The sequence below is a fragment of the Eschrichtius robustus genome, chromosome 12 (assembly GCF_028021215.1).
Source record: "Eschrichtius robustus isolate mEscRob2 chromosome 12, mEscRob2.pri, whole genome shotgun sequence".
Classification (NCBI taxonomy): domain Eukaryota; kingdom Metazoa; phylum Chordata; class Mammalia; order Artiodactyla; family Eschrichtiidae; genus Eschrichtius; species Eschrichtius robustus.
Window position 1 is genome coordinate 25637568 of NC_090835.1, and position 17901 is coordinate 25655468.

Genomic DNA, 17901 nt, shown 5'->3' on the forward strand with positions numbered 1-17901 from the left:
CCAGGTGAGGGAAGGGAGTAAGCCCCCGTGGGCCGGCCGGGAAGCAGGGAAAGGGAGAAACTAGGCACAGCTGGGCGCCCCCCGGGGAGGGACGGGAAGGGCCCGTGGACCGCGGGGCGAGCCCGGGGAGGGCGGGGGGATGCCGGGAGAGAGGGAGGGACCTGCGGGCGGGAGGGCGAGAGGCACAGGCGAGGGAGGAGGGGGAGGCGTGTGCTCCGGAGCCAGCCTGGGGCTGCGAGGCGGAGACAGCCCACCGGCCGCCGAAGGTGCCCGCCGAAGGTGTCCGCCCAGCCGACCCGCCCTCGCGGCCGTGGTGCGGACGGACCGACGGACGGCGCTGCTTGCAGGAGGCGCCCGGCCATGTTCAGCCGGAGCTCCCGGAAAAGGCTCTCCAGCCGCTCGGTGAGTGTGCCCCGCCCGAGCGGGGCCAATCCCCCGGTACCCCGGCCCTCCGCGAGCGCCCCTGCCCAGACTCCTTCCGCCCGGCGGCCGCGCACCTGTGGCCCCAGGTAAGCCGGCCCCGCGGGCGGGGGTGTGGCCCGGGCGCACGGGAGCGCTCGTAGGGGCAGAAGGGGTTAAGTCCGGGTCCCGAGTCTCGAGGAGAGCCAGACCGGGAACCGTGACCCTGAATGTCACGGTCCGGGGGCGTCCCGGGAAGCCCCCTCCTTTGCCCCTTCCCCTAAGGCAGGTCGCATTCCCAGCACCCAAGCTCCAGCTTCCAGTTTCTTGGAGCTCTGGCCGCGGACTTCACTTTGGGGCTGTTTTTGGGGGTGTCCTGTGCTGCCCCCTTCCCGGAAGCCCCAGCCTGGTCCAAGGCGAGCGCGCGGTGGTCGCTTCTTAGGGATTCCGGGGAGCAGAAAGGTCTTGCTTTTGTTTCTTAGAAACCCGTGACCAAGGTGTCTGGGGGAGACAAAGCCCCAGTCAGGGCCATTTCTTGGTGGCTTAGTGCCCACGCCAGAGACAGCCCGCCTAGACTTCCCCAGGCGAGAGACCACCCCAGGGGCACCGGCAGCGCCCCACCCCAAATCCCCTACCTCCGAGAGGAGCTTCGGAGTCAAATCAGAGGAGGTGGGGTGGGAGAGGCAGGCCGTCCCGCCTGGGGCACAGTGGGGCTTTGGAGGGAGCCCCGGTGGCGGAAACATGCTTTTGTTGTCTTTTTGTTTTGAAGTTGACCGGACTGGGGCGGATCGAGAGAGGCCAGCCATGTAACGCCTGTGGTGACCAGTGCCCAGGGTTCGCCTTGCATAAATGGAGGTAGGACCCCTTACATGGGATTCCTAAAGACACACCACTGCAGGGGGGAAACCTATACATACATGCCATATATGTGTATGTATGCACACAAGAACATTTTTCGCCTTTTAAATTCACGCGTAAGTCACATGGAAAGAATGCAAAGGCTGTTCTTTTAAGAGTGGGACTACGTCTGCTACAAATATTGAAGGTGGAAGTGGTGACCAGACACTGAGAATGCAGGAGAGCCGGGCTCAGGCTGCATTTCCCTGATGTGAGAGTTTTGGGTCTCTTGCACCCACCCTCTGTGTATCTAAGTCACTCTGTCCCAAGCGATTCAACTTAGGCACGACAGTTTTTCCAAATGCCGCAGTACAGCATGTGTAGGATTCTTGGGACTAGCTGGTGTTTTCCAATTGTGTTTTTAATTCAGCCTCTGTAAATCTGGGTCCCAACCACAAATCCACCACTGCCTGCCTGTGCTGTGTCAACCCTCTTCGGTGGCCAGATGTTTCTTATTAATGTGCCGTGAATGTTGACTTCCAGGCAGCCCCAGCCTGGATTGGAATGATTATGTTTGGGGGACAAGGGATCTGGGTGCCCTCCCAGTACATCTGGCTGCTGGAGCTCTGGCTGGGAAAAGTTAGGGTGCAGGCTTCCAGGCCCTCTGTTTGGTGATATAAAGAGAAGAGATGGATCCTTCTTGGCAACTTCATGAGAAGGCAAAAGCAGTTGCAGGAGAAAATTCTGCAACATTGTAACCCGTTCTCTCCATGCTTAATGCGTCTTCCTCCCCCCCACCCCCCATGTCCCTTTGAAGAATGCTGTTTCTGGATACTGGGGAGAAAGGCCTGCTTTGATTTGGTTTGGTTTGGTTTGGTTTGGGTTTTTTTCCCCTCTGTGTGTGCTTCTCTCCTTTCTCCCAATTGGTCATGTGTGCTGGGCACCCAGTTATAAGGGAACTCCCAACCGGCTCCTCCAGAAATTAAATGCTTTTGTTCCTGCCTCTGATGGGTCTGGCAGCCTCTTTGCCTTTGTTTCAGGACACTGAGTGCAGCCCTTATGGCTCCCTAGTATTTAATAACTTCTGTGGCAGAGGCAAGGCCGGGCGACCTTATAAATATATAATGTGCAGACATAGGCGTCCATCAGTCTTGCCGATGTTGTAGCCCAAATAGGTGTGCTCTGGACTGGCCCCTGGAGTGTCCCCAATGTGAAAGTGGCGATACATGGGAATAGGTGCAGAAGCGTCATTTTTTTCAACCAAATCCTGAGTGACGGTGCTGCTGTTGGATCCTGTTTGATCCATCTTGTGCTCTAATGGGGGTGGGAAAGGCAGAGTGATGAACAGGAGAGTGATTTCCGGCTCCTCCCCTACTCTGGAGCCTTTGGGTCAACTTCTGACCAGAGGCCTATGGGGCAATGGTACAGTGTGGTTGTGTACCCAGGCTCCCCTCCTTTCGGTCTCTGTGACCTCTGACCTGCAGCCCGTCACTCTCCCTAGTTCTCAGTTTCCCCATTCCGTTAAGTGGGAATAGTTATGGTACTTAACCATCTCAGCTTTATTGTAGGGATGAAATGAGATATTGAAAACACATGGTTTGCTCCATACCAGGCACACAATAAACATTAGCTACTTTTGTCAATTATTTTTAGCTTCCTCTCAGCTGTTGCCCTGCAGGAACCATAACTAGCTCGCTTGAGGCTGCTGGGTGTCCCGGTCACTTTAGACTGTCATGACCACAGCTTCTTAGAGACCCTTAAGCCGTTTTAACCCAGCTGGTTTTGTGAGGGGAAAACGAGCGTTTGATTTTCAGCCCATTATGGAGCCTTTCTTTCGGAAAGAGCCTTTCATGAGGCTGAGATGGGTTTTCATGCAGAAGCAGTTTCTTCACTAGCAGCAGAAAAGCCTCCATGAATGCGGTTTTTATGGTGTTTCCACCCATTGCTGGAAAGGAAGCAGATCCTTGCTTTTTGCCCCCTCCTTTTCCCTCACGGGCATGCTTTTGGGTGACCTTTTAGAGAAGGGGGACAACCATTTCTGGGTTACGGCACAATATTCTTTTCGGCAGTTTGAAATCCACAGTATGCTCCGTTTGCACTCCTCTGACTGGGGTGGGGGGGCACTCTGAGCCCCTGGGAGAGACAGTTGTATCCGGATAGGAGGGAAGGCTAGCCTGGCACAGGCTGAAAGGCTCCCTTTGGTCTGTTTCAAGGAGAGTGAATTTCCCTTGCCCCCAAGCACCAAGGCACCCTAAATAGTACCGCTCGTGGGTGTCAGCTTGTCTCTCTGCTTCCACATGCTCCCCCTCCAAACCATTGTCCACACAGCAGGCAGCTCCTAAAAGCAGAACGGAATTGTGTTCCTGCCTGCAGCACGAAGGTACTGAAGTTCTTGGGAGGAAGCGGGTTGTAAACAAACTTTGCTTCCCTTTCTGGTGTGCTGGAGAGAGCTGGGGCTTTGAAGTCCAGAGGGAGCAGGGCTGTGTGGTCTTGCTCTGGTTTTGCCAAGCTGTGTGACCTTGGGCGAAAGACTCAGGCTCCCTGAGTTGCATTTTCCTCAGCCGTCACGCTGGGATCTCTCCACTGAACAAATATTCGAGGGTCTGCTTGTGCCAGGTGCTGCGCTGTGCCGGGGATACGGCAAAGAACAAAATAGACAGGATTCCTGCCCTCATTCAACAAATAATTACAATTTAGATAAGGTGGTCCAGAGAGGACTCTCTGAGGAGGTGGCATTTGCACAGCGCCTTAGATGAAGCAAGGGAGGAGGGTCCTGTTGACTCAAACCTGAGGCAGGAACCAGCAGAATCACCGGCTCATGGGAGCCTGTTAGAAATGTGAAGTCTCAGGCCCTACCTTGGACTTGCTGAATCTGACTTTAGGCCTTAACAAGATCCCCAGCTGATTCATGTGCAGGGCAAAGATTGAGGAAAGCTGAGTTACAACACCTGGCACTGCTTCAGCCAGCTGGCTCTCTGCCCTCCGGGGCTTCTGTGTGTGACCAAAGATGCCTAAGGTTCTGTGGAGGGCTGTTATCTTTTATGGAGATTTTCCTGAGGGCTCATTCTCCTTCCCCATTTATATTGTCACCCACACCTTTAGGTGGCAAATGTGGGGATTTTTAGGATTTCTAAAAAACAAAAACACACACAAAAAACCAAAACCCACAGGAGTTTCCATGTGTTGGAGAGGGCTCATAATCGTCAGCCAAAGCGCTCTCCTCCACCTGATGTAGGGCAGCTGGGGAGCAAAGATGGGCACTGCTCCCTACAGGTGACCTGGCCCCAAAAAAGCAGCCCCTCAAGGCAGCCCAGGACAAATCCCGCAGTGGCCAGGCTGCTGAGGGAATTCTCATTAAGAGGAAGATTAAGGCATCTTTGTGGAGTGTGGCCAGAAGAAAATCATTAATAACTAGGCACTTTGTGTACTCTGCCACGAGACAGCTTTCTGAGTGGGGGTTAATTGGACTTGCTTGTTTGTACCCAGTTTGAGCAGGGAGGGGGAAATAGCCATTTTTACAGTGACGATTTGCCCTTTGAATGCCTAGGCACTGAGGAATAAAGATGATAATAATGATACCAAAGCAGCATCAGCAGTGACAAGGCTGTGTACTTACTCTGTCCAGAGCTGTCTCCCCACCTTTTTATTGATACGTACATTTCTGTTGCATCCTCACCAAAACCTATGAGGCAGAGGTGGCGATTTTCCTGATGAGAAACTGAAGCTCACAGTTGTTCAAACAGTGGCCCAAGGTCTCCTGGCTACTGAGAATGAAGCTAGGATTTGGCTCTAAAACCCAGGCTGGTTTCCCTGTGACTCCCTGCCTCTTGTGACTTCTCTATTCTAAGGCAGAGGTCACAGACTAGAGGCCCTCTGCTCACTATCCAGCCTGTGGATGGGTTTTGTTTGGTCTGCACAGTGCATTAAATGAGGGACTTTTTCTAACATTAAAATCCAGGTTTCCAGCTTCTCTTGAAGATTCCAAAGATGTGGTAACGTGGGGCCGACTTTCCTATGTGGCAGTAAGTGGCAGCACACAAGAGGTCTCCCTTTAGATGGGTGTGACCTTGACTCACCCTAGTCACCAACATTCCAGTCGCATTCGGGGTCTCTTCAAACACTTAGGTGACCTGTCAGGTCCTGGAAGTGATTGGAAATTGTGAACCCTAAATGAGTATGCTCATCTCTCCAAAAATCATATTAAAAAAAATAGTAATATCTTCTGTCATATTAGCTGCCATTTTTAAAGCGTTGACAATGCCAGGTGAGTGTCTTACATCCTTCCAATCTTTCACTTGCAACAGTCCCTGGAGTTGGTGCAATTATTTACACCCCTTCTGATAGTTAAGGAAAGTGAGTCTCAGGTTAAATAACTTGCCTAAGGTTCTGCAGCCCCTTAGTCAGTGGGGCTGTCTGACTTCCAACCCTGTCTGACTTCACAATTCTGTGTTCTGGACCAGAAATTCTCAAACTTGGCTGGCATATGCATCACCAGGGGATCTCGTTCAACTGCAGATTCTGATTCAACAGGCTTGAGGGCAGAGGACTAAGATGCTGCCTTTTTTAACAAGCTCCCAGGTGATGCGGATGCTTCTGGTGCAGGGACATACTTTGAATAGGAGTTGGCAGACTAGGTCCTGCTGGCCAAATCAGACCCTTCACCTGTTTTGTATGATTCATAAGCCATGCATGGTTTTAACATTTTTTAATGGTTGGAAAAAAAATCAAAAGAAGAATAATACTTCATGACATATGCAGTCTATGAAGTTCAAATTTTAGTGCCCATAAATTGTGATCTGAACAAAGTCACTCCCACTTATTTACATATTGTTCGTGGCTGTTTTTGACCTACAGCAGTAGAGTTGAGTACTTGAAACAGATAATGTACAGATTACAAAACCAAAAACATTTACTCTCTGTCCATTTACAGGAAATGTTTGCCGACTCCGGGTCTGTACCACTAGTAGGGGAATATGCAAGTAGCTTCTCTTAGTTTTAGAAGAAAGGAATCTGAGAACCTTTGGGGAGGTTCAGAGCTAAAGGAAACATCCCCTCCAACCTGGATGAGAATGGTGCTAATATCAAAAGCAACCAAAGAACCAGGGAACGGACTAAAGCCATTTCTAAAGGGCATGTGGAGATGAGGCTGGCAAGACCAGATCAATGAACCGCCGGTAGATTCTAAGCTCCTTGTAATCCCGTTAACGTTTCAGCTTTGCTGATAAATGTAGATTTGACTCTTGCATTAAAAGGCTGGCTTTCAGAACAAGCCTCCCAGAGTTGCACTTTGATGAGCGGCTGATATGGAAAGCCCAGAGCAATGGTAGCCTTGTGAAGTCATTTTAATTATGCAGAGTGGTTAGTCTGGGGACAACGGCCGCCTTTCCAGGCAGAATGCTTGGACTCAGAGCGGCTGTTCCCCAAGCAGCGCTCACTGGGTCAGCCAGGACTGCGCCTTGAAAAGCATCTTTCCTTAGTTGCCCTGGTAATTGTGTTGATTGACGACTGGGGTGGTAATTTGGGGAGATGCCGGCCTGGTTTCCTTTAGTGGTTGTAATTTGGCTAAGAAATGGGTTCCCACTGATTTTTTTTGCTTGGGTAGGAAAAACCACTCTGTCTCAGTCAACTGGTGTGCCAAGAAAAGGGGAAAAAAAGGAGGTGGGGTGTGTGTGCGTGTGTGTGTCCACGTGCATGCACCTAAGAAATTCTTGGAATCCTCTAGGTAGGGAAAGATGCTTAGCAGCTAAGAAATGCTGGTTAGCTCACCTTCCTTATGTCATTAGCATTTGATAATACGCCTGGTAGAAGCTGAAGCACCTAAATAGAGGTTTTTCTTTTGAGGAAATATGTATGTTCATCCCAAAGTATCTGTATTATCTCTGATTTTTGAAATAAGACGTGGCTATTATGAAAGATTTAAAAATCACGGGCTTCCCTGGTGGCACAGTGGTTAAGAATCCGCCTGCCAATGCAGGGGACACGGGTTCAAGCCCTGGTCCGGGAAGATCCCTCATGCTGCAGAGCAGCTAAGCCCGTGCGCCACAACTGCTGAGCCTGCGTGCTGCAACTACCGAAGCTCACGCCTCTAGAACCTGTGCTCCGCAACAAGAGAAGCCACTGCAAGGAGAAGCCCGCGCACTGCAACGAAGAGCAGCCCCTGCTCCGGCAACTAGAGAAAGCCTGCACACAGCAACGAAGACCCAACACAGCCAAAAATTAAAAAAAAAAAAAAAAAAAAAAAAAAGGCACGAAATTTTAAGTCCATAAATAAAGTTTGAATGGAACACAGCCATGCCTATTCATTTAGCATCATCTACGGCTGCTTTTACAGTAGCAGAATTGAGTAGTTGAGACAGCCTTCATGGTCCACAAAACAGAGTATTTACTAGCTGGCCCTGTCCAGAAACAGTTTACTCACCTCCACAGCTAGAGATACATGTTGTTTATGGCTTGGGATTTATTTCTTCAGATTCATTCAAATTATTTATTAACAAGATTTTATAGAAAATACACATTCCACATATGGTCTTTTTAAAAAAAATTTATTATTTATTTATTTTTGGCTGTGTTGGGTCTTCGTTTCTATGCGAGGGCTTTCTCCAGTTGCGGCGAGCGGGGGCCACTCCTCATCGCGGTGCGCGGGCCTCTCACTATCGCGGCCTCTCTTGTTGCGGAGCACAGGCTCCAGACGCGCAGGCTCAGTAGTTGTGGCTCACGGGCCTAGTTGCTCCGCGGCATGTGGGATCTTCCCCGACCAGGGCTTCCCCGAACCCGTGTCCCCTGCATCGGCAGGCAGATTCTCAACCACTGCGCCACCAGGGAAGCCCCACATATGGTCTTTTATAGCTTACTTTCTTCATACTTGGAAATGCTTTTTGGACATCTTTATATGTCATTGTATAAAGGACATAAAGATCTAATATATTTATTAGTTTTTAGAATCCAGTATATGGGTTATCATTGAATTAAATAGTTTTGATTCATGGCTGCTTTGGCTGTTTTCCCTTGTTCCTCATTATACACCATATGACAATAGCTTTTCTTATGCTATGACACGCTGATGTGGAGCTCTTGTCAAATTGTCCTCCAAAGAGATGTTGCCAAGTTCCACCCCCATTCCTTAAAAAATTGGAGTGTATTTGTGTGTTTTCTTTGGGCTGAAACTTTGAAACATCTCAGCTTGTGGAGCAACCTGGCAATTAATCCTTGTTTAATCACCCTGAGTGACAATTTGTACCTGATGGAATAGTGAGAAGACACAGAGCACTGATGTCAGTCGTCTTTTTTTTCAAAACACATTTTATTTGTCTTTAATTCCCAAAGTGATATCCACATTCTGTTGCAAGGTTGTCATTCATCCTTATGCTTCTGTTGTTTAAGGTTGGTGGGATGAGGGGAATCTAATGAATTTGTTATTTTGTGGTCTCAAAAAGCTGGAAGATTCTCCTTTAACTCTGCGATTAATGAGTATCCCAGAGGGAATTTCCTGTGAACTGAGGGAGCATTCCCTAAAGGGAATGATTCCTAGGTCATTGAGCATTTTGAAATCAAAAGGATTCTACCTGCATTGTATATGAGAGAGCCATGGGGGTTGAACTCTGGGAAGAAATGTGTATTTCTAGGCAGTGTCATAAAAATTTCTATGAAGCTTGTAAGGGCTGCTGGGGGAGCGTTCTAGCTGTGTGGTTAAAGGGACAGGCGTTGAAGATACTTTGCTGGAACTGTGGTCTTGGTTCTGTCTCTTACAGGCTGAGTATCCTTAGGAAAGTGACTTAACCTTTCTGAGCCTTCCTTGGTTTTCTCGCCTGAAAATCTATCTTGGTTTTCTCATCTGCAATGTGGGAATAATATTACTTATTACCATGAGGTTATCTTACGTGGTTATTGTGAGAGTTAAATGGGATAATGTGTGCATTGTGCCTCATTGGGCATGATGCGTCATGTGGGCTCCATATACGTTTGTGGTTGGAAGAAGGGTTAATGGAAACAGAATTAGATAAGGAGCAAGAACACGTGGGTTCACGGCCCTGACATTGCAGGTTATGTGACAGAGAACAAGTCACTTCCCCACCATGAGGCACAGCCCTTCATTTGCTAAAAATGGGGGTGATGATTCTTGTCTTAGAGCCTTAACTCAGAAGAGATAGAGTCGAGTCCCTCCTGATGTGAGGATTTAGGGTCTAAAGGAATGAGACTTCTTGATGGAATAGCAGATTTATATGGATCATCACAGACACACCTGGGGACAGGTACACTTTAGATGAAATGGAGTTTAGAAGAATTGGACCTTATACCCTCACAGTCTCTTTGCTTAAGTGAAATATGCATATGATGTTTGTAAAAACAATTTGCAACCTATAACAGGAAGACGACAGTTAGACGCTGCCCTTGGGGTCAGTATATAAAAAGGGGCTTTTTTGTGCCTGGCACCCATGAAAACTCATGTCCAAGGTGAAAACCGCACATCCTCAAGGCAATAATTAATTCATTTTACCCAAGCCTGCTTAATAGGTATGAATTTTTGTGGCGCCTAGTGTGCCATGCTAAACACTTCCATTTACACAGTCACCAGTCCTTAAGCAGAAGCTTCCTTTTCTAAGCCATGAGAAACAAGGATATTTATACAATATTTGAACCCAAGATCATACCCTGGAAACTCCTGAGATAAGATCTGGACTGTACCTACATTTTGTTGACATTGTACAGGATTTAAAATTTTGATTAGTTGCCAACCTGTGATATTTTGGGTAAAAATTCAGATTTAAGGTTTTCTCTGGAATAATGAAAAAATTATGAAAATTTCGGGCAATTCGTATTCCTTCCATTGTTTTAGATAGAACACACGTGTTCGGCTTTTTCCACAATCCCCACCATTCCCTATTGTTTACCTGACCTGCCTCACCCATTTACATTCCTGGCTGGCTGCTATAGTCGTCTGATGTTGTGACTGCTGATTTGAAGAAGTGAGTGAGGGAATATGTACTATTGGAAGGATGATAAGAATGGCAGATTGGAATAAAGGTGCCACTTGGTGGGAATAGCTGTGCTAATAAGCAAAACATCCAAGCAGCTAAATCCTCCCTGTCCTGGAGAGGCTGTTGGGTTGGAGCGGATATGATTGAGGACCTGCTGTGTGCTTGGCTTCTTTCATGCATCACCTCTTGTCATCCTCAGAACAATTTTCTGAGGCATGTATTTTACCTTCTCCTTTCTAAATCTGAAGAAACTGAAGCCCAGGGAAGTTAGGTAACATGCCCTCGGTCATGCAAATAATAAGTAGTAGAGTCAGGATTCAAAACCAGGTCTTCAGGGCTTGAGATCACAAATTCTTTAACCAAGAGAGACTCTTAAGCTTTGTCATTTTGACCCTCCTGGTCTAAATATAAAACAGTACCTTGGCAAAAACAGAATCTTATATTCTCACTGGCCTAGGGGATGAGATCTAACTGTTGTCAGATATCTGAAGAACCCTAGGCTAGTTGGCTTACTTGAGGCTGGGGTCTTAAAGATGAAACTCCTATAAAATTAGAGGGTGTGGTGTTGAGTTTATTGGGGTATCTGAAAGGTGAGAAATTGAATTAAATATAATGCGATTTCCAGTAAAAGGCTACTTGTAATTTTCTAATCAGATCTGCATACATTAAAGGAGGCTCCATTCCGCTTGTTTATAGCTTTGGTGTTAAATTGGGGGCTCTGGGGAGTTTGTGAAAGCAGGCAGGTGGGGGGCATTCTTCAGAAATGCCATTTGCATGTTTCCTAGAGGAAACATCCACCAAAGGGATCAATCAAGGGAGGGAGTTTACAGTGCATCCCTTCAGCAGCCAATTTGAGGTCAAAACAAGGTAAAAATAAAGAAAATGGTCATTATCCAGTCTTTGGACCTGTTTTTGAACTTCTGCTCCCCATTGCTTTACCAATTCTGACACCATGTTGCAAAACAGACCCAAGCACATTTGACTGTCAGAAGGCATTTAATGAGAACATTATTTGATTTTATGTTTGGTAAACTACTTGGTGGTGCAGAAACTGCTTTCACAGTTCTTTAAAACTGACTCATTATGTGTACATGTAACACCCAGAGCGGGTCCTCCAAGTTTGCGTGCTGAGGAATTAGGCCTCCCGGGGACTTATTAAAAGAATGCAGGTGTTTTCTTTCTTCAACGACACTATGAAATGACTCTAATAATATAATTTCTCAAAGTCTTTTGTTCCACAGTCAGGCACCAGGAGTGCACCTGTCATTTGCATCCTTGATGACTGGGCCTTTGGAGCTTCTCCAGCGACTTAGTGAGTTGTTTGGAAATCATAACGACAGGCTTCTTTCATCTTTATGGAAGCCCCAGATTTGGAGACAATAGATATCTGGGAGAGTCTCCATCACCTTTGGTCTGGAATATTTGGAGCCACAGGGAAGGACACATATGTATGTTTTCTTCTGCTCTGGCAGACAAAAGCATTTAATAGATGTGTCCACCTGCTAGGGATTTTGGATAATTTTTTTTAAACTTCAAAATCCTTGATGATAACAGCGTTTTAAGGCAGTTTTATTTATTATTTTACATTCATTTTGATCCAGTTGTTGCATAAGTGTGCAGTGTAGACAATTTGGAAAATTCAGCAATGTCAAATGATTTATTAAAAAAAAAAAAAAAAGAGCGTTAACTCCATCACATGACGAGGAAGGAGTATAGACATCTTAGCTTTAGGGTGTGATTTCCTTCTAGTCTAGTTTCTTTATGGTAGAGTTTTATGTAGTTGTACTAGTTTTCTAGAGCTGCTGAAACAAATTACTACAAACTGTGTGGGTTCAGACAACAAAATGGATCCTGTTACAGTTCTGAAGGCTGGAAGTCTAAAATCAAGGTGTCGGCAGGGTTCGTTCCCTCTTTTGGCTCTGAGGGAGAATCCATCCCTTTCTTGTCTTAGCTTTTGGGGACTCTTGGCAGTGCTTGGCCTTCGTGGCTTACAGATGTGTCACTCTGTTCTCTGCATCTGTCACCACATAGTGTTCTTCCTCTGGGTTTCTGTCCCTTTCTCTTCTCTTCGAAGGGCTTGTCATTGGATTTGGGCCTACCCTAATCTAGGATGATTTCATCAACTTAATTATATCTACAAAGACTCTTTTCTAAATGAGATCACATTTAGAGATTCCAGGTGGATCTTTGAAGGGACCACTATTCAACCCATTATAATAATTCTGGAAGTAAAGCATGTATATATATATATACACATATATATGTAAATACATATACACAGTTTCATATTTGTAAGCAGTGTGCCCAACTTGGACTTTCTAAACGTGTTATTTGTGAAAGTACAGTGGTGTGGGAGGGTTGGGCCTTGACTCTGGGGCACCTTTGTGGGAAATACAACTTACTTGTCTTTTCTGGGCCAGTTAAATGTTTGCAACAGGACAGGATTGTACAAGCTGCTCTTAGCAGAGGGAACTCTGAGATGGAATTTGCTGCCCATATTGATGAATTCAGCTGTCTGAATCATTTGACCCCTGGGTCACCCTATGAAGTCCATCCATCGTCTTTGAGCTTTTGTTGGGCCTTGCCAGGGAGATGTATAGGAAATGAAGTGGTAGTGTGTAGACAGTTATTTGTGGGAAGAGCTTCTCGCCCTAGGGCCTTTTAATTAATCTCTAGGCTGTATAACCGATTCGCTTTCAAAGGGAAAAAAAGTGGGCTTCCTTAGAAAAGGAAATTCTTCATCATCCTAGAAATAGGTCCCACAAAATCCTGCCGGAGCTGACTCACTCTATCCCTCCCCCATCCTTATCCCGCTTGCCTCCTGCCACTTCTCCGTAAACACAGTCAGAAGAAGTATAACATTAATTGTACTTCCTCATTCCCTGATTTCTGTTAAATCCAGCATGAATGGATCTAGGCTTTTCAGAATAAATTATGTGAAATAAAATGAAAGCAAATTATGATTTTTTTTTATCATCATGTTAGCTATCATGAATTGAACATTTACAATGTGCTGGGGACATTATATTCTAAGCGTGTTTCTTGTATTCTTATTTAATTCTTGAAACCTGTTATGAGAGAAACATCATCATCCACGTTGGTTTCATGAGGAAACTGAGAGCCTGCAAGTGAGTTACTTTCCCAAGGTCACACAGCTAGTTAGTACTCAAACCAAGGTTAAATCTTACAACCCTGACTGTTGTTTGGGCTCTTAAACACCATATTATGTGCCTGGCTCCAGAGGATTCCTTTTTTTTTTTTTTTTTTTTTTTTATTTATGGCTCTGTCGGGTCTTCGCTTCTGTGCTAGGGCTTTCTCTAGTTGCGGCAAGCGGGGGCCACTCTTCATCGCGGTGCGCGGGCCTCTCACTATCGCGGCCTCTCTTGTTGCGGAGCACAGGCTCCAGACGCACAGGCTCAGTAGTTGTGGCACACGGACTTAGTTGCTCCGCGGCATGTGGGATCTTCCCAGACCAGGGCTCGAACCCGTATTTCCTGCATTGGCAGGCAGATTCTCAACCACTGCGCCACCAGGGAAGCCCCAGAGGATTCTTATAGATTCTAAACCATAGTTTTCACACTTCCGTATTCCTCAGAATCACCTGGAGGGCTGCTCCTCTCCCCTGTCATTTCCCATTCATTAGATCTCGGTTGGTGCTTAGAATTTACATCTCATAAATTAGGTGCTGCTGTTGCTGCTTCTGGCCCAGGGAACACAGTTTGAGAGCCATCAGTCAACACCATAGCCCAGCCCTCCAGGACTTATATAGTCACATCAGTTTATCAGACCAGATAAACATGATTTCACTGACTGTCCAGTGTAGCAGTCCATACACCTTCTTATCACTAAGTAGTGTAGGTTACTCTTACATGGTTGGTATTGGTGTTAAGGGCTAGGAGTTTAGATTGGAAAGAAGGTCCCTACCTCCCACTTAAGCTTTAGTAGATTCTTGGCTTCTTCCTCTTTCCTATCACCATGGAATTTAATAAAGTGGTTTTTAAGCTCTTTCACCAGCTGGAAAGTAGAACCAGCCAAGGTCTGGTATCTGTGAAGATGACTAGAGATTAATGAAATGTTCTAGGCCCACCAGACAGTAAAACACATTTAAGGCTACAGAAATGAAAATAGTATGGTATTGGAGCAGGAATAGATTCCTGTGACAGACTAGAAAATCTGCAAAAATCGACCCAAGTATTGTGGGACAGTAGTCTATGGTAAAGGTGACATATAAAAGCAGTGGGGAAAGATTCAATAAATGGTGCTAGGACAAGCAGCTTCCCATTTGGAATAAAAAGAGATTAATCCAAAACTTTTAAAGAACATTAAAATTTGAGGGGCTTCCCTGGTGGCGCAGTGATTGGGAATCCGCCTGCCAAGGCAGGGGACACGGGTTCGAGCCCTGGTCCGGGAGGATCCCACACGCCGCGGAGCAACTAAGCCCGTGCGCCACAACTACTGAGCCTGCGCTCTAGAGCCCGCAAGCCACAACTACTGAAGCCTGAAAGCCTAGAGCCCATGCTCCACAACAAAGAGAAGCCACCGCAATGAGAAGCCCGCGCACCGCAACTAGAGAAAGCCTGCACGCAGCAACGAAGACCCAACGCAGCCAAAAAAAAACCCAAAAAACAAAACATTAAAATCTGATTTTGGACAAATGCTTTTACAAGTTTAGAGAGTAAAAAGCATATCCAAGTTCAAGTATTTGCTCTTCCTTTTTCTCTTAGTCGCCTCTTGCTGCACTGGCCACCTTACTGGTTCCCAAACGCAGCAGACGTATTCTCACCTTGGGGCCTCTGCGCTTGCTGGGACCTCCCCCAGGACCAGCCCCCCAGATACCCATCAGTTTTGTTCCCTCGCTTCCTTCCAGATCTCTCCTCCAATGCTGTTTCCTTAAAGCATTGTTCCTTGACCATCCTAAAATAGTACTCAGGTCACTCCCTTTTCCCTTCCTCTGACTTCTTTTTTTTTTCCCCCAGAACATTTACCAATACCTGACATATTTGTAATGGATTATCTGGCTTTCCTTCTCAACCTCGATGTAGTTACTTTAGCCTACAGAAGAATTTAAACTGCACGAGGATATTTTGTTCCATGTTTCTTTTGTTAAATTCTCCAATACCCAGAAAAATATCTAGTGCATAGCAAAATACCCACCAGAATTTGTTGAATGAATGAATAAATGAATGGATGATAGGAAACCCAGACGTCATAAAGGAAGATGGCTTATTTTGAGATGAAATAATTTTAAAATTGTCAAAAGAAAATTGAAAAAACAATTGGAACAGATTTGATAGAGGCCTGATTTTTTAAGATGTGAAAACGGCTCTAATAAAATCATGAAATGACTCATTAGAAAATTGGGCAAAGGATCTCATCAGGCAGGTGTATGACAAGGTATCATTTGTTTTCTTAGTAATGTTACCATTTCTAATGTTTCCGTTTATTTGTGAGTCCAGTATGAATAGCTGTTAGAAAATATGTTTGAGTAGAATTGTGATGTCTGTGTTCAATGAACTATAGCATCTCTTTTCCTAGGAAATGTTAAAATAGTATGCATACTCATGTTTGGGCTAAGCTTTGTTGACTTCTGTCAAGAAGATTAAAAGACTTTTAAGATTCCTTAGGATTTGGAGTTGTCCATGGGTGTAAACAAGACCCATAGCTGTGCTGGTGTGATCCAAGAAATGACAGGAAAACAACAAATAAAAGACTATGCTACCTACAACATCAAAAAATCACTTCTACATCTAGGGATGTGGGCATTTGGCCACTCATGGATACATTTCTGTTTTCTTGTCATGATGACTTGGGAGTGTTGCCAGTGGCATTTAGTAGGCTGGAGACCAGGACGTTAACTCTTCTGTGGTCTGTGAGATGGTTCCATCACAATGAATGTGATCCTATCCTGAATGCCAGTGCCGTTCTCCCTCAGTGAGAAGCATTGGGAAGTGCAGTAAGCAGCAAGTGCCTTTGGGCAGTGCTTAGTACACCTCTGATGTTTGGAAACTTAATTAACTTCTCTGGACCTCAGTTTCCCTCATCTATAGATTGAGGGAGATAGATTATAGAATGGGAAAGGCCCCATCATCATTAATACATGGTGATAGTATTACTAGGGAATATTACTAGGGAATATTATTACTACGAATAGTAATAATATTACTATTCCTGCTCAAATAGCCAACTGAAGAGATTTGGGCAAGAAGAAATTTAGGAGAACAGAAATTTTTCAGTCAGGCCCGTAGCTGGATAAGCCATCCTTTTCAGGATGTTCTCACTCTTCTGGTCGCTCTAGTTGTGTTGTAGACTTGTATATTTACCAAGGGTGAGTTTGTTGCTGACACTACCTATGCCAGTTATACTTGCTACTATAGTCAGGTAAGTTACCTACATAAACCCATGAAATATGAATGTGAGAAGAAAAAGGAGCTGTTATTTCTATGAAAATTAAGCTGAGTGCTTGGAAATGACCTAAAACAATTATAAAAGATTGGGAAAGAGGCAGAAACTGCAAAAGGACTTAGGTGTTTGTTTGTTTGTTTTTTTTTTTTGACAATATCTTTAAGTTCTGACAGTACTCTAAAAAAACAAAAACAACCCAAAAAACACCCATAAAACAAAAAATCTGAACTGGAGATTGAAGAAGATGCATTATAGGTGTGTTTTATCGGTGAAGTGTAAGGTACTCTGTCTGTAAACCCATAAGCAAAATTCTCTCGCCCACTATAAATGAACGTATGGTTATGTATTTCAAGAAAAAAATAAGATATGTATGTATCATTCTTTTGTGATTCCTCAATGTGATAGACACTGCTGGTTGTCCTCATATACATTGTGTACTTCTTCCTTAGAAATATTAACTTCAAAATAATGTCCGGCACATAGCCAGTTAAGACAATGTTTCCTAGCTGTCCTTGCTCCTAGAGATTGCCATTTGACTAAACTCTAGCCAAAGGCATATAAGTAAAAATAGTAAGTACAGCTTCTGGGATGTGCTCTTGAAGGGAAAGCATGTGCCTTTTTTTCCCCGACTTCTTGCCCACTGGAATGTGGATGTGATAGTTGGAGCTCAAGCAACTAAATTGGACCATGAGGTACAAACCCTCTGTTGAGAAAAGCAGAATAAGACAAGCAGTGCCTGGGTCCCTGATGACCATAGAGACACATCATAGCCTTGGACTGTATAACTCCAGACTATATTTCCATGAGAGAGAAATTAATTTTCATCTTGTTTTTTTTTTTTAAATTAATTAATTAATTTATTTTTGGCTGCGTTGGGTCTGTTGCTGGGTGTGGGCTTTCTCTAGTTGCAGTGAGTGGGGGCTACTCTTCGTGGTGGTGCACGGGCTTCTCGTTGCAGTGGTTTCTCTTGTTGCGGAGCACAAGCTGTAGGCGCAGGCTTCAGTAGTTGTGGCACGCGGGCTCAGTAGTTGTGGCTCGGGCTCCAGACGCGCAGGCTCAGTAGTTGTGGCGCACGGGCTTAGTTGTTCCGTGGCATGTGGGATCTTCCCGTACCAGGGCTCGAACCCGTGTCCCCTGTATTGGCAGGCAGATTCTTAACCACTGCGTCACCAGGTAAGTCCAATTTTCATCTTGTTTAAGCCATTATTATTTTGGATTTTCAGTCACCTGTAGCCAAATTTCAACCCAGCTGGACTATAGCAATAGGATACACATTGTGTTCTCAATG

General features: G+C 45.5%; 1 protein-coding gene across 2 annotated transcripts in view; it reads left to right on the forward strand.

The window, feature by feature from the left end:
* The first annotated feature begins 312 nt into the window (after positions 1–312).
* Positions 313–17901, forward strand: part of PRICKLE2 (prickle planar cell polarity protein 2) — a 338378-nt gene continuing 320789 nt past the window's right edge. For both annotated transcript variants that reach the window (XR_011075654.1, XM_068557619.1), the window contains exons 1-2: positions 313–402; positions 1169–1254. Coding sequence is in view for 1 of the 2 variants with exons in the window: in XM_068557619.1 (XP_068413720.1) it covers positions 361–402; positions 1169–1254 (128 nt within the window). In the remaining variant the exon portion in view is untranslated. The remainder of the gene's footprint in view (positions 403–1168; positions 1255–17901) is intronic.